Source organism: Ranitomeya variabilis, chromosome 5 (assembly GCF_051348905.1).
Source record: "Ranitomeya variabilis isolate aRanVar5 chromosome 5, aRanVar5.hap1, whole genome shotgun sequence".
Classification (NCBI taxonomy): Eukaryota; Metazoa; Chordata; class Amphibia; order Anura; family Dendrobatidae; genus Ranitomeya; species Ranitomeya variabilis.
Genome location: NC_135236.1, coordinates 271810421 through 271837393, shown reverse-complemented (window position 1 = coordinate 271837393; position 26973 = coordinate 271810421). Strand labels below are relative to the sequence as shown.

At 42.2% G+C, this 26973-nt stretch overlaps 1 protein-coding gene across 1 annotated transcript in view; it reads right to left on the bottom strand.

The window, feature by feature from the left end:
• LOC143775775 (arylsulfatase A-like) overlaps positions 1–26973 on the bottom strand; it is a 131627-nt gene that overhangs the window by 7250 nt on the left and 97404 nt on the right. Inside the window, exons 5-7 of the mRNA XM_077264309.1 lie at positions 19223–19347; positions 18018–18145; positions 1876–1978 (exon numbers count right to left, since the gene is read on the bottom strand). Coding sequence (XP_077120424.1) covers positions 1876–1978; positions 18018–18145; positions 19223–19347 — 356 coding nt within the window. The remainder of the gene's footprint in view (positions 1–1875; positions 1979–18017; positions 18146–19222; positions 19348–26973) is intronic.

Below are 26973 nucleotides of genomic sequence, written 5' to 3'. Positions count from 1 at the left end.
TTTGCATGGCCGCACAGCCATGCGCTTGTATAAACCTGCTATCTTGTGTGTGGTTGTATGACTGTTCTGGTGATTGCTCCTTAATCATTCCCATTCCTAGTGATGTTGAATGCTCGCGAATGTTGGAGATAACTTGCGCCTGACAGGGCTAATCAAGAGCACGATCTGTATTGCATCTAACCAGCAGTGACTGCCAGTGCGGTGCTGTATGCACTGTGTGTGGCTATCTACAATACTCCTGACAATCGGTCAGTGTAGGGTGGGAACTCTCGGTCAATCTCTGCATCTAACTCAGGGTGTCCTCAGGCGTGGGCTCAAAAGCCACCGAGGGTCAGAACGGGATCAAGCAGCAGCATAGTGGGGGTGAATTGCAGGGATCGCACTAGCATTCATTTGCTGCTCCCTGTGACAGCTAAGGCTACTTTCACACTAGCGTTATCAGGCGTACGTTGCAATGCGTCGTTTTGGAGAAAAAACGCATCCTGCAAAGTTGCCCACAGGATGCGTTTTTTCTCCATACACTTGCATTAGCGACAGATTGCCACACGTCGCATCCGTCGTGCGACGGATGCATTGTGTTTTGGCGCACCGTCGGCACAAAAAAAGTTACATGTAACTTTTTTTGTGCGTCGCGTCCGCCATTTTCAACCGCGCATGCGCGGCCGAAACTCCATCCCCTCCTCCCCGGACATTACAATGGGGCAGCGGATGCGTTGAAAAACTGCATCCGCTGCCCCCGTTGTGCATTTATTTCATGGGCGACGGCCCATACCGACGGACTAGTGTGAAAGTAGCCTTACAGGGCACAGCGTTTCCTTGATTCCCTGCGACACTGTGAAGCAACAGAGTTCGTTCTTGTACAGACCGGGTGGACCCCGGGCTGCGAACGCACCTTTACTATCGTTATATTTACTCGGTGCGTTCCGCCAGCCCTAACACCAATATGCCTTTAACGGCGGCAGTTAAGGGTACGTATGCCTCAGTGCCGCTTTTTAACTTTGCTGAGAAATAAGTGTATAGTATAGTATAGTATATTGTATAGTCAGGATGAAGAAGGAGCTGCCCGCTCCGAAACGCGCGTCGGGGTCGGGCCTGACTGCCTGCCTATTCTGCCCGTGGTGCCTTTGCTGGGTATGTTAATATGTTTAATATGACATGTCATGTTTCCCATGTGTAGGCACTTGCCTTGCAAATATGTGTACATTTGGTATTAGGCATGGGAACTGTCCCTAAATTTCCTATAATTTTGTTTGCACGGACTATGGGTTGGCTCTTTTGGCCCGTTATTCATGGCCACTAGGATACGTATTTTCATTCCCTGTACTGCATCTCTGTATCTTGTTTGGTGTTTTAATGTTTATCAATAATTATTTATCTTTTATGGGACCATATGGCTGCTTGTGTTCTCTTTTCCTTCTTTGCATGTATTTTGGCAGCTGGCCCCAATTTGTCCATTAAGCATATTGAATTTTTCTGTGGTTTTCCACGATACATTGTTATTATATTCTTAATATGCTGGCTTCAATACTGTTTTGTACTTTTTGTGTGTTGTAATATTTTATGCATTTGTTGAATACATATTAGTTCCATGTCACATGAAGCATCCTATAATTATTAGAAAATAAATGCATATTACACATTCTGTAGATAGCCCCTGTATAACGATGCATGGGGATTGTGACTTCCCTAGATTTATTTTTCCCAATTTCTTAAATTGCTTTGTTCTGTAAATACAGTAATGGTGCTAGAGAAGTAATACAAAAATTCACTAAAATAATGAAAATAAAAAGAAGAAAGCTGTAAAGATTGATATTCTCAGATCAGAAACTGAATAACTACTGGGTAGTGTACAGATAAAAAAACGGATGGATTTACCTTGTGTATAGAAGTGAGCCTTGTATTTTCCCATCCTCAGGGCATGGATCCCTCTTCTAGGATCAATAGATGAAGGATAATAATAAAAAGTGTTTCTTGGACTCTGCCATGAGATAAACACACTTAGATTTTATGTCTGTAAAATTTGAAAAAAATTAAATAAATATAATCAAGCAACAATGATCAAAAGGTATCGTTAACCCCTTCATGACATGGCGAGTTTCCTTTTTTTCGTTTTTTCCTACCTTTCTTCCAAGAGTTATAACTTTTTTATTTTTCCATCAATATAGCCGGATAAGGGTTTTTTTTTTTTTGAGGGACGAATTGTAATTTTGAATTACACCATTCATTCTACCATATAGTATACTAGAAAATTAAAAACATTCAAAGTGGGCAGCACGGTGGCTCAGTGGTTAGCCTTGCAGCACTGGAGTCCTGGGTTCAAATCCTACCAAGGACAACATCTGCAAGGAGTTTGTATGTTCTCCCCGTGTTTGCGTGGGTTTCCTCCAGGTACTTCGGTTTCCTCCCACACTCCAAAAACATACTGATAGGGAATTTAGATTGTGAGCCTTATCGGGGACAGCGATGATAATGTGTGCAAACTGTAAAGAGCTGTGGAATATGTTGGAGCTATATAAAAATAAAGATTAATATTATTATAAGTGCGCTGAAATTAAGAAAATTATGGAATAGCTTTTTTGTTTGCATTTACCATGTTCACTGTAATGGTAAAACTGACCTGGCAATGTGATTTTCCAGGTCAATTAGAGTAGGCAGATACCAAACATGTATATATATATTTTTATTTAAGTAATGATCTAAAATTTAGAAATTTGTCAAAATATATATATATATATATATATATATATATATATATATATATATATATATATATATATATATATATATAAAAATTAAATAAAAATAAATTAAAAAATAAAATTTTTTGCTTGTGTCGCCATTTTGGGAGACCCCGAGCGGTTTGATATTTCGGTTTAGGAGGGCCCTGCGAGGGCTTATTTTTTTAGCTGATGCTGTTAGGGATACCACTTTGTGTTAGATACAATATTTTGATTGCATCATTTTATTGCAATGTTGCGGGAGCCAAAAAAAAAAAAATGTACGGTATTTCTGGTGTTCTGATTTTCTTTTTCACTACGTCATTCACAGATCGGATTCATTTATTTTATTTTTGATATACCAAACTTTAAAAAAATGCAGCGATACCAAGTATGCGCTTTTTTTTTATTTTTTTTTTACTGTTTTACTTTTAATGAGGCAAAGAGGGGGTGATTTGACTTTATTTTTTCATATTTTATGTATTTATTCATTTATTTCTTGACTTTTTACTGTATTTAATAGTTCCCTTAGGGGACATGAAGCTGCTATCATCTGATCGCTTGTGCAGTACATAGCAGTGAATTAGTACTGCTATGTATAGAAAAAAAAGAAATCCTGGAGTTCACAGGAGGATCGCTATGACAGGCACAGGTGTCATCAGCAGACCCTCGGCTGTCATAACAACCCATTGGCACCTCGCGATCATGTCACAGGTGCACCGATGGGAGAGTGAAACGATGCAACCCCCTGCCGGCATGTGTTAAATGCCGCTGTCAGAGATTGACAGGGGCATTTAACAGGTTAGCAACCACGGGCAAAGCTATGTTCCACCCGCAGATTTAGAGGTACATGATGGCTGATTAAATCAACCATCATGTGTGGGGAACCCGCTCAGGGTGCGAACCCAAATCAAAGGCAGGGACACGACATATGATGTAAGTTTACATCATATGTCAAGAAGGAGCTAAATAAACAAAAACTGAATAATTCTGTTGGATCTTCACAAATGTGCTTATAACTATTGTATGCCAGTAACAAAACTACTTGTGATACATAGCAAATGAGACAATTACTCACTAAAAAACTAGCTAAGATTGTAAGTTTTAATTTATGCACTGCACAAATGAACCGCAGTTACTTACACATAAATATCATTTTTGAATAATTTTCTATGTACCGTCAGCATATTCTACAGATCTTTATAATTCAGAAGGTTCGTGTACAAACAATATCAGGCATTTCTGAGTAATACATAATTCAGCAATACAAACAAGAGGGAAGAGGGTCCTGCTCAGAAGAGCTCACAATCCATGAGGAAATAGGGGTGACACTAGAGATAAAAAAAAGGGCTTGTAGTGTATGGTCCAGCCATAAATAAAGAATGCTATTCATGATAAGCTGCATGAACCAGAAACCATCCAGCATCTTTATGTACTGTGAGCAGAATTACTAGGCAAGTGAGTATCTTGACCAGATCATGATTTTTATTCATAGTTTGCTACTCCAAGCTGTATAAACGTGATAGTTTATCGGATGAAGTAGATCATGTCATGTGTATTTGTGTAATGAGGGAGGGTGCGGCATAAGGATGAAACAACCTTTATCAAGGAGTGCAGAAATATTAGGCAGCTTTTTTTTCTCAGGCAAAATGGGCCAAAATAGAGATTTGACTGACTCTAAAAAGTAAAAAATTGTTACAAGTCTTACAAAGGGATGCAGAACTCTTGTAATTGCTAAAATTTTGGGGCGTGGTCACAGAACCATGAAAAGTTTTGTTGCAAATAGTTAACAGGGTATCAGAAAAATATGTTGAGAAAAAAAAAGAGACAAATTAACTGCCAAAGATTTGAGAAGAATCAAATGTGAAGCGACCAGGAACCCATTATCCCCCAGTGCTGTCATATTCCACAACTACAGCCTTCTTGGAGAGCCAAGAAGTGCAAGGTGTCCATTGCTCAGAGACACAACAAGGTAAGAAGGCTGAAACCTGAACACCACTGAACAAGACACACGAGGTAAAACGTCAAGACTGGGACAAAAAATATCTGATGACAGATTTTTCAAAGGTTTTATGGACTAATGAGATGAGAGCGACTCTTGATGGACCTGTGGCTGGATTAGTAATGACCACAGAGTTAATCTTGCTGACTTCCGAGGAGAAGTGGGAGGTGGGGTACTGCTATGGGCAGGCATTGCTAAAGAGGAGCTAATTGTCAGTTTTTAGAAGATGTTTTCTTCAAGCATTGGCACAAGAAAAAGCCTGCATATTTCAAGAAAATCATAATTTGTATGCAGGACAATGGTCCATTGCATGAATCAGAGTACTCCACGCTTGGCTAGCCATTATAGGCCTTGACGATAAAGAATAATAACGTGGCTCCCTCCTCACCTGATCTAAACCCTATTGAGAACTTGTGAGCCCTTCTTAAATGGGAAATTCACAGTGAAGGTAAAGAGGACACCACTCTGAACAGTGTCTAGGAGGCTGTGGTTGATGCTGCCCCAAAAAGTTGATCATCAACAGATTTAAGAAACTGACAGACTCCATGGATTGAAGGCTTTTGGCTGTTCTTGAAAAGAAGGGTGGCTATATTGGTCACTCATATTTCTTTTAAATGTCAGAAATTTATTTTTATACATTTGTAGTTGTTTGGTTCTTATTCTCATTTTAACAGATGAAAATAAACAATTGAGATGGGTAAATGGCGATATTTTCATTTAGTTGCTCAATAATTCTGCACACAGATATTCTCCTAAAAAAGACAAAACTTTACTTTTTCTTAAATATTCAGGTTTATTAACCTTTTGGATTGACAGACAGCACTGTAGTTGGTCAATAATAAAATTAATTATCAAAAATACAAATGGCCTAATAATTGTGCACACTGAATGTCCACATACAAAGTGCTATTGAGTGCAATGAGTGTATAGGAACAAATGGTAGAAAAAACAAGATTCTGAGGGAAAATATATAAAGGGAGAACTGAGAAAAAATAGATTAGAGAAAAGGGAGCAGAAATGAAGAAAAACTCTCTAGAGACACACTCTAAGATTAAAAAAAACACGACCAGCACAAAGGAAATGAGTGCAAAGGGGTCTCATAAAATTTAACACATTTTAGTAGTATAAAGGTAAAATGAAAAACATGCCATAAAAAAGGGAACAGGGTATTCCTAAAAAATTGGTTCAATACACACCTAAGGTATAAATAAGTATATAAATTCAATTACAAGTATAAAGTATAGAAGATTGAAAGAATAATGAAAAATAAAATGAGGTCACACCGTTGGACCGGGGCTGCGGCACATGCGAGGCTTGCTGCCCAACCAATAGGAACACAGATTGTCAGGACAAAGGGTTGGAAGCCTGCAGAGTCACCCAAGAAACTGTTTCCAAGGTGACGCAGGCACGTCTCCACCCTGTTGCTCGATAAGTCAGGGAACAAGGAGGGGAGCGAGACAGAGCATGCATACACGGAGACCAATGGTATGAACCAAGGAAAAATTAGACAGGAGTGTCCATGAGAAAAAGGAAGAGTAATGCATAGAAATGCTAATAATAATAATAATAATAATTTTATTTATATAGCGCCAACATATTTTGCAGCGCTTTACAACTTATAGAGGGGACTCTATAAAAAAAATAATAATAAAATATGGCGTGTTATGCTAACATAACTGAGTCCAGGACAATAGTGAACTGGACCTAAAGTGCAATATAGCGAAAACTTTAAAAAATACTTAGTAGCGACATTACAAATACCAGAATACATGGAGGCAAGATAAATATATAGGATGTTATAAATAACCAACTTAAATGGACCATGACTACTTGGCCAAAGTTTGCTTTATCCTGGTTTGAGGAAATATGCAGTCAATCCAGATATGAATAAATAGTACAATGGTTTATCCAAGAGAAAGAAGTCAATGTTGCCCAAAGAGGTGTATTTGTAGGGCACATAAAACTGTGGACACTTTGAAGTGATCTGATTATTCGGGTTAGTGCATTCCAGAGAACTGGTGAAGCGTGAGAAAAGTCTTAAAGACAGGAGTGGGAGTTTGGATTATTGTGAATGTTACTGTTGGATCATAGCTATAACAGAGAGTGCACATAGGGTTGTTAGACACAGATAAGGGAGGAGATGTAGGATGGTGTGGTATATGGGATAACTGTGATAAGGTTATATTCTTTTCTATAGAGGATGGTAAACAAATGCAGTGACTGGAAAATCTTGGCATCTAATAGATTGGAGAGGTTATAGCTTGTTAAGAAAACGACTGATTAGTAGTTGCATGATGAGAATGAATCACAACGACAATAGGTGTTTATGGAGTTCCCATGATAAGAAAATGGTGAATTCTGCTAATGTTTTTAAGGTGTAAGTGACATGAGAAGGGGTATACCTATGGTGGGTGCAAAGGTTGCAGCAACACCTAGGGCACCCCAAAAGATCTCTTTGGCTCATATGAGAAGATGAATTCTAGGAAAAAAAAACAGTGATAATTGGGGGCTCTATTGAAGCTTTTGCATTGGGGCCCCCAGAGTGTGGACATGAACGTTTGACTGGATATACATAGTGCAGATGCAAATATGCAACTCAACATGACACCACCAGGCTACATGTGGCTTATGCTAGTGTGAGCAACCTGCATGACCTAAATGTGCATCCATGGCCTGAAGCATCTCAAGACTGGTCTCTGATTGAGCACATCTGGGACATCATTGGCCAACAACTGCAAAGGGAGCTGCCAGCAGCAGATCTTGATGAATGCTAATTAAGCGTGCAAGATAATTCCTCAGACAACCATTAACTTAATTGGTAGCAGTCAAGGCATAAAAGCGCGTGTATTCTTGTGCATGGCACTGAATCTGAATAAAACAAGATGTTGTCAATGTTTTTTTCCCCATTTTTTCATCACTTTGCAATTTCAGTGTTGTGGAGATGTTATATATCATGTGATATTCACTGTCAGAGTACAATGACTGACAGCCAGATCTGCAGGAGGTCAGTCAATGTGAAGTGAATTGATTACAGCGCGTTCACAGTATAGTGGGCTAATGCTTTCTATACTGTCCCAATGACTGTAAATGAGCGCCGCAAGGAGGATATACCTTCATTTTCTCTCTCTAGCCACTGCTCCAGTAAGTCTGCCAGGCATGATTTATTTGCCATTTACCTGCAGATTGCAACTATACCTATAGATAAATAGTGCATTTTGCCAATGACAGGTTCACTTTAAATTTTTACATGATTGTAGTTTGTATGGTGATCTTATTTTCTGCCACTTGTATTTCACTGAGGACAGCATACACTCCCATCAAGGTCAGATGTTTATACTCAATTTTCTTTTTGAAGGGAGTCAATCAAATCTGTATTCTCTTCTCGTTGAACCATAAAGAACAATATATCAGATATAAAAAAGCCAGAAAATAGAGGAAACACAAATGGAATATATTTATTTAGATTGTTTTGCAACCAGAGTACTAATGGTTTCTCTGAAGAGGGGTGCAAACACTCTTAAGAATTGTAAAATAAGCACACATTTAGTAATGTAGGGAAAACAATCTCATGAATGGACAGCGATCAGTCAAAACCGTCAATCTACTAAAAAGCTTGTGCATGCCCTCATCATCTCCAAACTTGACTACTGCACATCCTTTTCTGTGGCCTCCCTGCTAACACCCTTGCACCTCTCCAGTCCATCCTTAACTCTGCTGCCCGACTAATTCATCTCTCTCCTCGCTACTCCTCCGCTTCTTCCCTCTGCAAATCTCTTCACTGGCTCCCATTCCCTCAGCGTATCCAGTTCAAATTACTAATACTGACCTACAAAGCCATCCATAACCTGTCTCCTCCATATATCTCTGAACTAATCTCCTGATATCTTCCCTCACGTAATCTCCGGTCCTCCCAAAGACCTCCTTCTCTCCTCCACACTTATTCGCTCCTCATCCAATCGCCTCCAAGACTTCTCCCGAATATTCCCCGTCCTCTGGAATTCTCTGCCCCAACACGTCTGACTATCAACCACATTTGGATCCTTCAGACGGAACCTGAAAACCCACCTCTTCAGGAAAGCCTACAGCCTGCACTGACCCCTCATCACTACCAAAGCTACCACCTCACCAACACCGGAGCTCCTGCAACCCTCAACCTACTGTCTCCTTCCCCATAATCCTGTAGAATGTAAGCCCGCAAGGGCAGGGTCCTCGCCCCTCTGTATCAGTCTGTCATTGTTAGTTTGTTTACTGTAAGTGATATCTGTAACTTGTATGTAACCCCTTCTCATGTACAGCACCATGCAATCAATGGTGCTATATAAATAAATAATAATAATAACATTAAAACCACTGAAAGATTATGTAAATACCATTGATTACCTTGTGTCAATTGCACTTGTCAAGGATTGGAATATATTGAGCATCAAGTAAATAATCATTTCCTGAAGTTGCTTTGTTGAAGTAGGAAAAATTTGGTAAATATCTACTGACAAGGGCCAAATTGCAGTGGCCAGATGACTACGGTAAATCAGAGCCTCTACAAACTGGCAGTCTTGGGGTGTGTTCCTGATATATAGTGGTCAGAACTACCAAAAATGGTGAAAGACTTGGTGGACTGGCCACAGGCTCAAGGTTTTCCAGGGTTCACTAATGTGCATGGAGATTAAAGGTTAACTCGCCTTGTTCTGCTCACATCACCGTAGAGGTGAGTACATGCCACTGGATAAAATCACCACTGCAGCCCTGATGACCGGAACCATGCTCATCGGTGATCACAGTGATCTGAGCATAGCAGTTAAGTTATTGCAGCTGCACCACTCAGATCACAGTAAGGATTTGTTTGGATTCCTTCAGTATTTGCTGCGGATTGGACGCTGCATACATCTGCAGCGTCCAATCCACAGCGTCCAGATGTTATAGCATAGTGGAGGGAATTTATGAAATCCCGTCACCACTATGCGTGCAGGGCCGCATCCGACGGCCCAGAGTAACCGGACATGCGGCACGTCTTTATAGACCGCAGCATGTCTATTTATCTTGCGGACACGCTCCGTCTCCCCAAGATAAATAACAGTCTATGAATACAATGCGGTGATCCCGCATGTGTTCAAAGAACACATCCGGAATCACGGCGCATATAACAGGGGGCGGCGCTTTGGGTGGAGTGAAGTATCTGCTGCGTCCAAAGCGGAGGGAATCCTGACGGTGGAAACATAGCCTAATTGTCTGCAGAGCGGTGTATATAATATGATCATCTATGATACATTGCCCAGAGTCATGTATCTAATCTGGAAATAGCTGGCAGGAAAAAGACAGCGCAATAGGGTTTTAAGTAAGGTTGTGCCAACCTGGTTTAGTTGTGTATGCACAACATTTCCATCACTTATAAATCCAGCTTTATCAGTTCCAACGGGTCATCAGACCGGGAAAACACAGATAAGATGGATTTGCAGATAATCTGTGTTTCTCGCATAATAGATACAAATACAGACAGAAAGTATATGCAGTTTTTCTTTATTCAGTTACCACGTTTTCAAGTACTACACCATGTTCCAAATTATTATGCAAATGCAATTTTTTCTCGGATTTTCCTAAATGGTCGGTGCTAATAAATGTCAGTAATAATGTCAGCAAATGTCAGTAAAAATGTAAGTAATAATGGTCAGTCTAATAAAAGTCATCATTTGTTAGAGTACACATCGAATTTTATTGAAGAAACCTCCCAATGATAACAGTTTAATCTCCAAAATGAATAAAAACTCAAAATGCACTGTTCCAAATTATTAAGCACAGTAGAATTTCTAAACATTTGATATGTGTTAAAGAACTGAAAATGCTCATTTGTGGAATTTGCAGCATTAGGAGGTCACATTCACTGAACAAAAAAGCTATTTAACGCCAAAACATCCCAACAGGCCAAGTTACATGTTAATATAGGACACTTCTCTGATATCACCTTCACAATTCTTGCATCCATTGAACTTGTGAGTTTTTGGAGAGTTTCTGCTTGTATTTCTTTGCATGAAGTCAGAATAGCCTCCCAGAGCTGCTGTTTGGATGTGAACTGCCTCCCACCCTCATAGATCTTTTGCTTGATGATACTCCAAAGGTTCTCTATAGGGTTGAGGACAGGGGATGATGGTAGCCACAACATGAGTTTATCTCCTTTTATGCCCATAGCAGCCAATGACTCAGAGGTATTCTTTGCAGCATGAGATGGTGCATTGTCATGTGGCACGCCCTACTAGGGCAGCCGGGTACTCGGTACCGGGTCCGATCTTAAAGGTGATGTCACGGTGGCTGCGACCCGGTTCGTGGCCCTGAGCACCCAATTAAAGGGGAAACGTCTTTAAAGGGATATTGTAAAAGTCTATTGTTCGTGACGCCACCTGTGGTGTTCGGTCAGTGGGGACCGACACTGCTTTAAAGGGGTCCTCTAGGGGATGTTGTTGCAGCAATGATGGTAACGCTTCCCACAGGTGAAGCGGGGTCCCCAGGGCTCCCAAGGTGTGTGGCAAGGTGGTGAATGCCGACAAAATAGTGGAGGACACAAGTTGTAAAATCTTTACCTGGTTTACTGAAGATGCAGTAGTCCACAGTACCAGGCACAGGTGTCCTATGGTCCGGCCGGCTCAGAGACAACGGGAGAGGCTCCTTCTCAGTTGAGGTCCGTGAGCCTTTCCTGCTTGCTCTGTTGTATGAGGTCCCTGCTGCTTGAAGCTTAGTGGCAAAGCCCTCTTTTCCCCTGTCCTGGAACAGGTACCTGCATGACGGGCAGCTTGAGCTGTCTTATAGGGACTCTATCATGCCCCGGGGTCTTCAGGTGCTGCTGCATCTCAAGTGTGGTGTGGGCTAGTGACTTAAATTTCTTAGTCGTCCGGTTCTGCCAAGCGTCCTAGAGTCCCACTATAGCCTCAGGCTCCCGGTAACCGGCTGCTGTGCTCTGCCTATCAGGGTGTCCGATCGCAGTTCCCCTCTGAGCCCTTTATCACTCCTCTGCTCCTTTCCTCTGTAGCTCCACCACATTCAGCCCCTCGGGTTGTCTCTCCTTCCAGAGGCTGCAGCTCCCACGTGGCTGCCGGGCCTCTGTCTGCTCTGCGTCTCTCCTAGTGTCTGCTCTCCTTGGTCTCCCTGGACCAACTGTCTTCCTCCACTCTCTCCCTCCAACTGGCTAACTCCTCCTCTAGACCAGGATACTTAAAGCTGAGGGAAGCTCCCCTGAATCCGGGTCCGGAGCTCACGCTTCTGGCATGGATTTGGAATATGTTGTATGTGGGTGCCTTACCTGATAAAGAGAACTCCATTGCCTGCAAGCATGATATTGCCCTCCCCGAAAGGAAGGCAACATCACTGCAACAACCAGTTACCTGGGGTGTTGCAATTGCATGAAGATGATTTTGCTCCTGAAGGCACGTTTCTGCTTTTTATACCATGGAAGAAAGTTGTCAGTCAGAAACTCTGTATACTTTGCAGATTTCATTTTCACACCTTCTGGAACCTTAAAGGGCCCTACCAGCTGTTTCCCCATGATTCTGGCCCAAAACATGACTCCTCCACCTCCTTGCTGATGTCGCAGCCTTGTTGGGACATGGTGGCCATCCACTTCTCCATCCATCTGGACCATCCAGGGTTGCTCGACACTCATCAGTAAACAAAACTGTTTGAAAATTAGTCTTCATGTATGTCTGGGCCCACTGCATCCATTTCTGCATGTGAACACTGTTTAGGGGTGGCTGAATAGTAGGTTTATGCACCACAGCAAGCCTTTGAAGGATACTACACCTTGAGGTTCGAGGGACTCCAGAGGCACCAGCAGCTTCAAATAACTGTTTGCTGCTTTGTAATGGTATTTTGGCAGCTGCTCTCTTAATTCATTTAATTTGTCTGGCAGAAACCATCCTTATTATGCCTTTATCTGCATGAACTCTGTCTGTGCTCTGTTTCAGTCACAAATCTCTTAACAGTATGATGATCACTCTTAAGTGTTCATGAAATATCTAATGTTTTCATACCTTATCCAATGCATTGCACTATTTAACGCTTTTCAGCAGCAGAGCATTTCTTTTTATTTCTCATATTGCTTGAAACCTGTGGCCTGCTTAATAATGTGGAATATCATTTTTAAGTAGTTTTCATTAAATTAGAATCACCTGGAAAACTAATTATCACATGTGTTTAAGATTGATTTCAGTGATCCATTGAGCCCTGAGAAACAATACCATCCACGAGTTTATTTGAAAAACAAAACAATTAAATCTTTATGACACTTAAATCCAATTTGCATAAAAATTTGGAACATAGTGTATAGACTTCTTCATCAGGACAGGAAAAGTATGTTTTTCTTGTCCTGATTTATCTTATGGGATACCACAGCAGCGCAGATTATCTGCAAATCCTCCATATCTATGTATCTAATCCGACCATGGGTGACACAGAGTTCTTACCTGTGTATCTAATTCTATCATGTGTGACACAAACCACTTAGCCGGTATCTAAACCTGTCAAAATTGCTATAGTCTACTGAGCTATGTATCTAATCCTATCATATGCAGTGCACAGAAGCATGTATCTAATATGATCATGTTTGATATAGACTGCAGAGTTGTGTATCTGATCCTATCATGTGTAATATAGTCTGCAGAGCCATGTATGTAATTTGACATTGTGTAACAGTCCGATGAGCTGTGTATCTAATCCTATCATGTATGATCGAGTCAGCAGTGGTGCAATTACTGTGACCCGAGTGCTGCAGCTGCAATGATATGACTGCTCCGCTCCGATCTCTGTAAAGAGCAGCGCAGCGCCAACTAACATAAAGGCGCTGCCAGCGTTCCTTGGTGATATTGCCCACATCTAGGTATCACATTGCAGTCAGAAACAAAATGGCTTTGCGCTGCGATCCTAAACTTTATCCTCCCTTATGATAGGGTATTCAGGGACCCTCATAGTTTTATCCTTACATATATGAATCCTTATGTGACTTATGTTTCACCTCTCTTGCGGAATCACTGTATTCTTTCAGTATGTGATCGAAACTACTGACAAACACTATATTGCTTAAGGGAATAGTTAATAACAGTGTTGGTGGTGGGAGCTATCAGATAGTAATAATTAATGAGCGTTATCCACCTTAATTATACTAATTATCTACTTTTTGTTTAAGAACGGTACTTTTCCATATGAGAATATGTTTTTAGCCAATCAATAGTTTGTACACAACACTGATGTGAACGCCCTAAGGTGAAAGGGTATATAATGTTAGCTATGGAATAAAGGATTTATGATTAGTTCTCTGCAGATACAATTTGTCTCTGTGTGAATTCATCATCCGCTCAAGCGTCCTCTTAATAATAATAATTGGAAACCATCCAATATACTCTGGTCTGCTTGAGACCACCCTAACACTTACCCTTTTGCAAAGTCCCAGAAGGGTCAGGGAGGAGCGACATCAGACACATGAGAGCAGATCCTGCCCACATTTACTGCAGTCGTAAAGCAAGCTAGCCGTACACTAGATTTTATAGCAAATTTCAGCAGCTGCTCCCCCTAGTGTTTAAAAGTTGAAAATATAAAAACTTTTTTTTTAAATGATTTTTCATATTTTATACCATTAAAAATAACCCCTTCGCGCCGCAGCCCATTTTCTTTTTTGCATTTCTGTTTTTTGCTCCCCTGCTTCCCAGAGCCATAACTTTTTTATTTTTCCGGCAATATGGCTTTGTGAAGGCTTGTTTTTTGCAAGATGGGTTGTACTTTTGAAGGATGCCATTGGTTTTACCATATCGTGTACTAGAAAACAAAAAAGAAATATTCCAAGGGCGGTGAAATTGCATAAAAAAGAAGAAGTGCAATTCCACAACTGTGTTTTTTTTTTTGACCAGGTTCACCAAATGCTAAAACTGACCTGCCATTACGATTCCCCATGCCTTTTTTTCCAAAAGGAAATTTACTTAAAAAAAAACGCATCTGAAATTGGAAAATTATTTTTCAGGGTGATGTGTATTAGCCATGATTCTGATACAACTTTCTCTATGAGACTGGGGGTAATTTTAAGAATACAATTTTTCAGGTCATCTACTTTAATTCTCAGGTAAGTATCACGTAATCTGCGAAAGGCCCCAATTTGGCCTACTGAGAACTAACAGGTTTAGGGTACTGTCACACTAAACGATTTACCAACGATGACGACCTGCGATACGACCTGGCCGTGATCGTTGGTAAGTCGTTGTGTGGTCGCTGGGGAGCTGTCACACAGTCAGCTCTCCAGCGACCAAATATGCCGAGGGCCCCGGGTAACCAGGGTATACATCGGGTTACTAAGCGCAGGGCCGCGCTTAGTAACCCGATGTTTACCGTGGTTACCAGCATAAAAGTAAAAAAAACCAAACAGTACATACTTACATTCCAGTGTCTGTCCCCCGGCGTTCTGCTTCTCTTCACTGTGTCTGCGCCAGCCGGAAAGCACAGCGGTGACGTCACCGCTGTGCTCGCTTTCCGGCCGGCCGGCGCTCACAGTGCAGAGAAGCAGAACGCCGGGGGACAGACACCGGAATGTAAGTAGGTACTGTTTGTTTTTTTTTACTTTTACGCTGGTAACCACGGTAAACATCGGGTTACTAAGCGCGGCCCTGCGCTTAGTAACCCGATGTTTACCCTGGTAACAAGCGAACGCATCGCTGGATCGCTGTCACACACAATGATCCAGCGATGACAGTGGGAGATCCAGCGACGAAAGAAAGTTCCAAACGATCTGCTACGACGTACGATTCTCAGCAGGGTCCCTGATCGCTGCTGCGTGTCAGACACAGCGATATCGTATGGATATCGCTGGAACGTCACGGATCGTACCGTCGTAGCGACCAAAGTGCCACTGTGTGACAGTACCCTTACCCTTGTCCAGATTGGAATCTTATAGATTGCAGGTCAAAGGCTCTAAAGCCAGAACAAATAACAGTGGCAACAAGGGACACCCCTGACGGATTACCTCGGTAAGTGCAATAAGTCGCGATAAAGACAAGGATTGTGTAACCTAGCTATGGGGGCCCTACAGAGCCCCGCCCCCCCAAGTACAGTACATTTAAAGACATCTTCCATCTTATTCAACACTAAAGGTACCTTCACACTAAGCGACTTTACAACGATAGCGATCCGTGACGTTGCAGAGTCCTGGATAGCGATATCGTTGTGTTTGACATGCAGCAGCGATCTGGATCCCGCTGTGAGATCGCTGGTCGTTGCTGAAAGTCCAGAACTTTATTTCGTCGCTGGATCTCCCGCTGACATCGCTGGATCGGTGTGTGTGACACCGATCCAGCGATGTCTTCACTGGTAACCAGGGTAAACATCGGGTTACTAAGCACAGGGCCGCGCTTAGTAACCCGATGTTTACCCTGGTTACCATTGTAAATGTAAAAAAAAAACACATACTCACATTCCGGTGCCCGGCGTCCGCTTCCCTGCACTCCTCCTGCATCCTGTGTAAGTGCCAGCCGTAAAGCAGAGCGGTGACGTCACCGCTCTGCTCTGTGGGAGATGCCGGAGATGTTCGGCGCTGACACAGGATGCAGGAGGAGTGCAGGGAAGCGGACGCCGGGCACCGGAATGTGAGTATGTGTTTTTTTTTTTTTACTTTTACAATGGTAACCAGGGTAAACATCGATTTACTAAGCGCGGCCCTGAGCTTAGTAACCCAATGTTTACCCTGGTTACCAGGGGACTTCGGCATCGTTGGTCGCTGGAGAGCCGTCTGTGTGACAGCTCTCCAGCGACCACACAACGACTAAACAGCGACGCTGCAGCGATCGGCATCGTTGTCTGTATCGCTGCAGCGTCGCTTAGTGTGAAGCTACCTTAAGGCAGGTGGCTTTCATGGTATGGCTGATTAATAAATGCATGTATAACCAGCAATAAACAAGACAAGACAGTAAAACAGTTTATGTTCTATATGGTTTACTACAATATAAACTCCCTTAGAGCTAGCTGTCGAGGTGTTAACTCAGTGTAATTTAAGATATCTTCATTGCTCACAGAGCGGTTGCAGAAACAGTAGGCATTTTGGACTTCTTAGTTACAGGACAGAAGTCCAACTGGGAGATATTTGTTTATTTGTAAGTATACCATCAACGCAAATGTAGAAAACTGTAAAAGAACAGCTACAGTATGGTTCAGTAAGGCTACTTTCACACTAGCGTCGGGCCGAGGTTCCCGACGCTAGCGTTGTCTCCGCCGCACAACGGGGGCATCGGATGCATTTTTCCAGCGCATCCGCTGCCCCATTGTGAGGTGCGGGGAGGTGCAGGGAGGTGGGGGCGGAGTTCCGGCGGTTGCGACGTGTGTCATTGCGTCGCAAATGCGTCGCTAATGTTAGTCAATGCAGAAAAAACGCATCCTGCAAGCACTTTTGCAGGATGCGTTTTTTCGGCAAAATGACGCATTGCGACGTAATGCAGTTAACGCCAGTGTGAAAGTAGCCTAACTCTCCGCAAGTCATTTCCATTTAAATAAACTATGCAAGGAGAAATCTGATTGAGTTAGCAAAAATGTCTAGGATTTTAAACAAAAATAGGTAAATTAAAATAAATAAATAAATTAGGTCACGTGATGAAGGTGCAGTGAAAATGCAGAAAAACAAAAACTCAATTCCATCATTTTTTTTGGGGGGGGGGGTTGTTCTTGCAACATTCATTGTGAGAAAGAAAAGGGTCATTTGAAATTTGTTTGTGACCCACAGCTCCATGGACAGGAAAATCAAAAAAAGTTATTGCGAGGGCTTTATTTGGCACTGAACGGACATTTTCATTGACATCATTTTGGATTAAAATAGACATTTTTTGGCAATTTTTTTCTGAAAAGTGTAGAGACGAAAATAAAAGGTAATTTTAGTGTTCTGATTGGTATTTCTTTTCAGCGTTTAACGTAAGGTTTAAATCATTTTATATCTTGATGGATATATTTGGTATTGTGCCCAAAAAAATTGTGTTTTTTTTTTTTTTTGTTTTTTTTTTTTTTACATTTTAAAATTCTTTATTTTGGAAGGAGGAAAAGGGAGGTGATTAAAATGATTAAAATATAAAAAAAAAATTCCCCCCATTTTTAACTTTGTGTTTTAGCCCCCTTAAAGGACTTAAACCTGTGGTTGTTCAACTGCCTATACAATATATTGCAATACCATCGTGGTTCTCCTATGAAGTTCAGCCTAGAAAGCATGAGACCATACACCGCCATCAGACTGCTGAGAAGCCCAATCACTGCTAACTGATCATCTAGTCTATGATTTACAATAGTTTAAAACCGCTTACCTTCTCACCGCTAAAAAGAAGTTCACTTAGATCATATCCATCCATTGGGACTTTAGGAAGAGGGGCGCCCGCTAAAGATGCTATTGTTGGCAGAATGTCCAGCGTACTGGCCAACTCAGAGGTCACACCTGCAGGGGAACAGATAACCACAAACTTTATGAGGAAATAATTTAGGCTACCGACATGATATAAAAACCTAGAATGACAAACTTCATATTAGGAATAACCATCACAAAAATGTTGGGGGAAAAAAAAAGGAATTGAGTAAAACATACCCAGGGCTTTGGTCTGCTTTTGCTCCTTGTTAGAAGGCTATATATTTGGATCATAACATAACTATTTACAAGAATAACTGCGAGCAAAATCAAGTTTTTCTTTAGAAAAAAAATTATATATATATATGTATACATATATATACATATACATACACACGAACACAGTATCTCAAATCTAGTAGTTTACCTATGTATAATACATGCCGTGTATATATATATATATATATATATATATATATATATATATATATATATACATTTGTTATACAGACACACAGAGCCAAAACATTGTGTACCTTTGGCATGGAATACATTTTATTCAGGTTTTTTGCTATGTTTGCGACTTCTTTTTCCTATATTTTATCATTATCCATTAGCCAGTAGATTAGGAGGACTGCAGCCATTTTTGCAAGACTGGTGAGAATCCACTTTCTTTTCTCATTTTTATGTTATATTACTGTATATACACACACACACGCTGTATATAATAAATCTGTGTACATGTATCTATTAATACGCTCATCTATCTACAGGGCCATCCTGCTTCGTTTCTAAGTGACCGCTCGTCAGACTCTCTGGGTCACACTTACTCTGTGTGACCCCGAAGTGGCTTTTACAATCTACGCCTATGGAGCGTCAGCTTTTATACAGGCTACGAGAGTCCCTGCTGCTTCGCTAACCTAAACAGCAAGGCATTATGAGGAAGTCGGTCGGTGTACTTACAATACAAGTCCTCGTTGACTGATGCACTCTATGGCAATGTGTAAAATGGGGCTGGGCAATTGTTTTGGCAATTCACACAAAACGAATTTCAAATTGTTTGAATTCGCTGGGATCATAAAATTTGACAAATTTCATTCTTATGGAATGGATTCGCTCAGCTTTTTTCTTTCCCTTTTTGTCAATAAACTTGACAGGCAATGTTCTTACCTGGTTTTATCTTTCCTTCCCAATACATAATAGCAGGTTCTCGTAATCCTCCCTCATAAGTCGTATTTTTGCCACATTTCAGTAGCCCCGAGCTACCCCCTCTTTCCTTACGCATGGTCTCTGGTCTGATGAAGAGATAAAAATATGATCACTCACATATCAATCACATCTGTTTTTTTTTAGAAAAACAGAACAGATGTAGCATTCTTATATATTACTAAAAAGACATTGTGCATATATTAGTTCCTTATACCACATTTTTATGTCGAAAAATGCTGACAATACAGTGAGAGACCTGTCAATCACCTGCAATGGAGCAGGGAGAAGTCTATTTTATATGTGCTCGCCTGTTTTTTTGTTTTTCGCTTTGTGGGCACAGTTTAGCAATTCCAGATGTGTTAGCCTGATTCATCAATTATGACTTTTCAAAATGCTGCAAAATTTGCCACAACTTCACTCCAGTCTCCCCATTGTGTATTTTTTTCAGTTGATTACTATTTTGGCATAATGTTTGAGACTTTTGGTGCGAAAACTTGCAAAAACAGATCAAGATTCATAGAAAGCAACTTTGTGCCAAATTCATGAATTGTGTGCACTATTTTGATGAATTTGGTACCAAAAACGGGAACTAATACCATAAGCCAGGGGTGGGCAATTAATTTTCCCGAGGGGCCACATGAGACCATGACAGTTGTGGAGGTCAAACCAATAGGCTGAAATTAATTCTGCTAAATATTAATATATTATAACTATTATATTATTGATAATTATATTACGGTAACTGTATCACTTAGCATTGAACAGAAGTATGCTAACATCCCCCTGTATATCTTTTAAACCTGAATACAGCCCCTTCTACACTACATCACATTTGCAGTGACTTTGAATTTGAAAGTACCCAAAAGTGATGCCATTCTAAAAGCTGTACCCCTAAAGGTATTCAAAACCATATTCAAGAAGTTTTCTTAACCCTTCAGTTGTTGACAAGAACTGAAGCAATGTGGAGAGGAAAAAATGAACATTTTTCACAAAAATTTTAATTTAAACCCAAACTTTTTATTTTCACAAGGGTAGCAAGACAAAATGGACCAAAAAATTTGTTATGTAATTTCTCTTGAGTATGCAGATACCCCATTTATGGGGTAAATTTAATGTTTGGGTACACAGCAGGGCTAGGAAAGGAAGGAGCACCATATGACTTTTTGAATGCAAAATTGTCTGGAATCGAGAGCGGACGCCATGTCACGTTTGAAGAGCAGTTGATGTGCCTAAACAGAGGAAACCCCCCACAAGTGACCCCATTTTGGAATCAACACCCTTTAAGGATTTTATCCAGGGGTATAGTGACCATTTTGAACCCACAGGTATGACACAGAATTTGATACAATTAGGTCGTCATATTGAATATGTCCTCATTAGTGTTGACCGCACTCAGGTATTCACCGAATATCGTGGGTGCTTGAGTGACATGCTCGAGTCCCCGCCCTGCATGTTTTGTGGCTGTTAGACACCCAAAAAAACAAACATGCAGGGATCTGTGATACTCTGTGCATGTCCAAGCACCCGATGCAAACTCGAGTAGTGAGCACTTGCGCTCAACACTAGCGGTCATATAATTTTTTTCTTTTGAAAACCCCTCAATTCTAACTCCAACCCCATTACAGCTCTTACCCAACTGCAAAGAATGGAAAAAAAAAAATTTAATGCCGGGTACCGGCTCGGCAGATCTCTGCTGGCGCAATGCATATGTGCCCCCCATTGTTTTTCCAGGAAGATGACGTGGAGGGCCAGAGGATGTAGCAGGAGGGTCCAGGGATGGCAGAAGTATCGTAAGGGACACGGGCGGCCCCATTTTTTTCTTCTCTGACATTCTAGATCATATCAGAGGGAGGAGAGAGAAATTCAATTTAAATTGGACTTTTTTTGTGATCACATGACAGGGGACCGTAAAAACTGCCCCTGATCATGTTCTCCAGGACCCCCTTTAGCCGAGACTGTGCAGATTTTCTTGAGGCTGGGGGTCGCTATACCGTTATTTCTCAAAGCGGTGCTGAGGATTAAGAACCCTTAACTCCTCCTGTTAAAAGGCTTATTGGCAGTAGTCAAGGAACAAAATCAGCCAATCAACTTGATCGATAGTCGCCAACTAGCCAGTTTACACAGGCCGAAAAATACTGATAGGAAAAGAAGAATCACTAATACGATTACTTTGTCCCCACACAGCATCATGTTATTGACAGCAGTTGCTCAGTTTACATTGGGCAATGTGGTGCTGATAATTTTTGTTGTTGGCGCTAATGTTCCAAGCACCGGATGGTTGCTTTGTTCTTAGGACTCATTCATATCATTGTATTTTTGTCCTGAATACAATCTGAAGGAAAGAAAAAATGGACAGCACTCGCACCAATCTTATTCAATGGAGTAGAGCAGATGAGTGATTTTTTTTTATTGTCCGAATCGGAGCACTAAAAGAAAAAATAAAACTGCACAAGTTTCTCCCTTGTGTCGGTTGAGAGTCACTCGTTCAAGTCTATGAGTAAGTAAAAAATTAAAATCAGATACTATAAGGAGCCACAGTACAACATCAGTTTTTTTACGGCTACATTAAAAATTTAGCATAGATAACTTTAAAGGGCCACTGTCACCCCCCCTCCAGCCGTTATAAACTAAAAGAGCCACCTTGTGCAGCAGTAATGCTGTATTCTAACAAGGTGGCTCTTTTAGTTTTAGGTTCAAGTGTGCCCTGTTATGATCCCTAGTGGCTGAGGATCACAAATAGACCAGCAAGTGATTAAACTAAGGACGAGCTCTAGGGAGATGGTAACTGGACTGATCGCAAATCTGAACCTATCCAACACAACTAGAGGTAGCCGGTGAACGTGCCTAAATAATTCCTAGACGTCTCGAGCCAGCCTGAGGAACTAGCTACCCCTAAAGAGAAAGAAGGACCTCGCTTGCCTCCAGAGAAATAATCCCCAAAGATATAGAAGCCCCCAACAAATATTAACGGTGAAGTAAGAAGAAGGCACATACATAGGGATGAAATCAGATTCAGCAAAAGAGGCCCACTAGTACTAGAAAGCAGAAAATAGAGCAGGGGTCTATGCGATCAATAAAAAACCCTTACAAAATATCCATCCTGAGATTTCAAGAACCCACACACCAACTAACGGTGTGTGGGGAGAAACTCAGCCCACTAGAGCAACCAGCAAGCGAGGGAATTACATTTTAGCAAGCTGGAACAGAAAACATGATAAACACTGCTGATCAAAAAATGAGCAAACAAAACTTAGCTTGTCCTGGATGGACTGGGAGCAAGGTAGTCAGAAGGAATCTGAGTAGCACTGATTACATCGACAGCCGGCAACAAGTGGAAGCAAAACAGCTATATAGGAACCTCCCAGAGAATAACGAACCAGCTGATAACCAGAGACCAGCAGGATAACAAAGCAACCAGGGGGAGCCCAAAGCAAAAGTCACACCATACCACCAGTGACCACAAGAGGGAGCATGAACACAGAGTTCACAACAGTACCCCCCCCCTTGAGGAGGGGTCACCGAACCCTCATGAAAACCACCAGGGCGATCAGGATGAGCCACATGGAAGGCACGAACCAAATCGGCTGCATGAACATCAGAGGCGACAACCCAAGAATTATCCTCCTGACCATAGCCCTTCCATTTAACCAAATACTGGAGCCTCCGTCTAGAAATACGAGAATCCAAGATCTTCTCCACCACGTATTCCAATTCTCCCTCAACCAGCACCGGGGCAGGAGGCTCAACCGGAGGAACCACAGGCACCACATACCTCCGCAACAACGAGCGATGGAACACATTATGAATAGCAAATGATGCTGGGAGGTCCAGACGAAATGACACAGGGGCAAGGACTTCCAGAATCTTATAAGGACCGATAAACCGAGACTTGAACTTAGGGGAGGAGACCTTCATAGGAACGAAGCGAGAAGACAACCACACCAAGTCCCCAACGCGAAGTCGGGGACCCACACAGCGACGGCGGTTGGCAAAGAGCTGAGCCTTCTCCTGAGACAGCTTCAAATTGTCCACCACATGATTCCAAATCTGATACAACCTATCAACCACAACATCCACTCCAGGACAGTCAGAAGGCTCCACCTGACCCGAGGAAAAACGAGGATGAAACCCCGAATTACAAAAGAAAGGAGAAACCAAAGTAGCAGAACTAGCCCGATTGTTAAGGGCAAACTCGGCCAATGGCAAAAAAGTAACCCAGTCGTCCTGATCAGCAGAAACAAAACATCTTAAATAAGTCTCCAAGGTCTGATTAGTTCGCTCGGTTTGGCCATTCGTCTGAGGATGGAAGGCCGACGAAAAAGACAAATCAATGCCCAATTTAGCACAAAAGGTCCGCCAAAATCTAGACACAAACTGGGATCCTCTGTCAGAAACAATGTTCTCAGGAATCCCGTGCAAACGAACCACATTTTGAAAAAACAGTGGAACCAACTCGGAGGAGGAAGGCAACTTAGGCAAGGGCACCAAATGGACCATCTTAGAAAAACGATCACACACCACCCAGATGACAGACATTCTCTGAGAGACAGGGAGATCTGAAATAAAATCCATGGAAATGTGCGTCCAAGGCCTCTTCGGGACAGGCAAAGGTAACAGCAAACCACTGGCTCGAGAACAGCAAGGCTTAGCCCGAGCACAAATTCCACAAGACTGCACAAAGGAACGCACATCCCGCGACAAGGAAGGCCACCAAAAAGACCTGGCCACCAAGTCTCTGGTACCAAATATTCCAGGATGGCCCGCCAACACCGAAGAATGAACCTCGGAGATGACTCTGTTGGTCCATCTATCCGGGACAAACAGTCTCTCCGGTGGACAGCGATCAGGTCTATCCGCCTGAAACTCTTGCAGCACACATCGCAAATCTGGGGAGATGGCAGACAAAATCACCCCTTCTCTAAGAATACCAGCCAGCTCTGAATCTCCAGGAGAGTCAGGCACAAAACTCCTAGAAAGAGCATCAGCCTTCACATTCTTCGAACCAGGCAGGTATGAAACCACGAAATCAAAACGAGAGAAAAACAACGACCAGCAAGCCTGTCTGGGATTCAGCCGCTTGGCCGACTCGAGATAAATCAAATTCTTGTGATCAGTCAAGACCACCACACGATGCTTAGCTCCCTCGAGCCAATGTCGCCACTCCTCAAATGCCCACTTCATAGCCAACAACTCCCGATTACCGACATCATAATTCCGCTCGGCAGGCGAAAACTTTCTTGAAAAGAAAGCACATGGCTTCATCACAGAGTCATCGGAGCTTCTCTGCGACAAAACAGCCCCCGCTCCAATCTCGGAAGCATCAACCTCCACCTGGAAGGGAAGTGAGACATCTGGCTGACATAAGACCGGAGCCGAAGAAAACCGGTGCTTCAGCTCCCGAAAGGCCTCCACAGCCGCAGAGGACCAATTAGTCACATCAGAACCTTTCTTGGTCAAATCCGTCAACAACACCAGAAAAATTAGCTACGAAGCGACGGTAAAAATTAGCAAAACCCAAGAACTTCTGAAGACTCTTAACAGATGTAGGCTGCGTCCAGTCATGAATAGCCTGAGCCTTGACTGGGTCCATCTCAATAGTAGAAGGAGAAAAAATGAAACCCAAAAAAGAAATCTTCTGGACTCCAAAAAGACATTTTGAGCCCTTCACAAATAAAGCATTGTCACGCAGGACCTGAAAGACCATCCTGACCTGCCTAACATGAGACTCCCAATCATCCGAAAAAACCAGAATATCATCCAGATACACAATCATAAACTTATCCAGATATTCACGGAAGATGTCGTGCATAAAGGACTGAAAGACTGAAGGAGCATTAGAAAGTCCAAAAGGCATCACCAGGTACTCAAAATGGCCTTCAGGCGTATTAAATGCAGTTTTCCATTCATCACCCTGTTTTATACGCACAAGGTTATACGCACCACGAAGATCTATCTTGGTGAACCAACTAGACCCCCTAATGCGAGCAAACAAATCAGTTAACAATGGCAAAGGATACTGAAATTTGACCGTGATTTTATTCAAAAGGCGATAATAAATACAAGGTCTCAGGGAACCATCCTTTTTAGCCATAAAAAAGAATCCTGCACCAAGAGGGGAAGAGGACGGGCGAATATGTCCCTTCTCCAAAGACTCCTTTATATAACTCCGCATGGCAGCATGCTCCGGCACAGATAAATTGAAAAGTCGTCCCTTAGGAAACTTACTACCAGGAATCAAATTTATAGCACAATCACAGTCCCTATGAGGAGGTAGAGAATTGAGTTTGGGCTCCTCAAATACATCCTGGTAGTCTGACAAAAACGTAGGGACTTCAGAAGGAGTGGACGAAGCAATTGACACCACAGGAGCGTCACCATGAATTCCCTGACAACCCCAACTTGACACAGACATAGCTTTCCAATCCAGGACTGGATTATGAGTCTGCAACCATGGTAGACCCAACACGACAACATCATGCAAATTATGCAATACAAGAAAGCGAATCACCTCCTGATGAACAGGAGTCATGCACATGGTCACTTGTGTCCAGTACTGAGGTCTATTCGTAGCCAATGGCGTAGAGTCAATTCCCCTTAGTGGAATAGGGAATTTTAAAGGCTCCAAATCAAAACCACAGCGTCTGGCAAATGACCAATCCATCAGACTCAGGGCAGCACCTGAATCTACAAAGGCATTAACCGGGTAAGATGACAGGGAACAAATCAGGGTAACAGACAAAATAAACTTAGGCTGTAAAGTACCAATGGTGACAGATTTATCAACCTTTTTTTTGCGCTTAGAGCATGCTGAGATAACATGAGCTGAGTCACCACAGTAAAAGCACAACCCATTTTGCCGTCTATAATTTTGCCGTTCACTTCTGGTCAGAATTCTGTCACATTGCATAGATTCAGGTGTCTGTTCAGAAGACACCGCCAAATGGTGCACAGGTTTGCGCTCCCGCAACCGCCGATCAATCTGAATGGCCAGAGTCATTGACTCATTCAGACCTGCAGTCGTAGGGAACCCCACCATGACATTCTTAATGGCTTCAGAAAGACCTTCTCTGAAATTTGCAGCCAGGGCACACTCATTCCACTGAGTAAGCACCGACCATTTCCGAAATTTCTGGCAGTACACCTCTGCTTCATCTTGCCCCTGCGAGAGGGCCAATAACGCTTTTTCAGCCTGGTTCTCAAGATTAGGTTCCTCATAGAGCAATCCAAGGGCCAGAAAAAACGCATCCACACTGAGCAATGCAGGATCCCCTGGCGCCAATGTGAAGGCCCAATCTTGAGGGTCCCCACGCAAAAGGGAAATGATAATCTTAACTTGCTGAACGGCATCACCAGAGGAACGAGGTTTCAAAGAAAGAAACAACTTACAATTGTTCTTAAAATTCAGGAACCTAGATCTATCTCCAGAAAACAACTCCGGAATAGGTATCCTAGGCTCAGACATAGGACTGTGAACAACAAAATCCTGAATACTTTGAACTCTAGCAGCAAGATGATCCAGACTGGAAGCCAAGCTCTGGACATCCATGTCAGCAGCTGAACTCAGAGCCACACCAAGATTAAGAGGAGGAGAGAAGCTAGCACAGCAGCTAGACACAGGGCAACAAGAAGAAGAAAAAAAAAAAAAAATTCTCAAGGCTTCTTTTCTCCTGCTTCTGCCATGCAATTAACACTTTGTAGGCCGGCTGTACTGT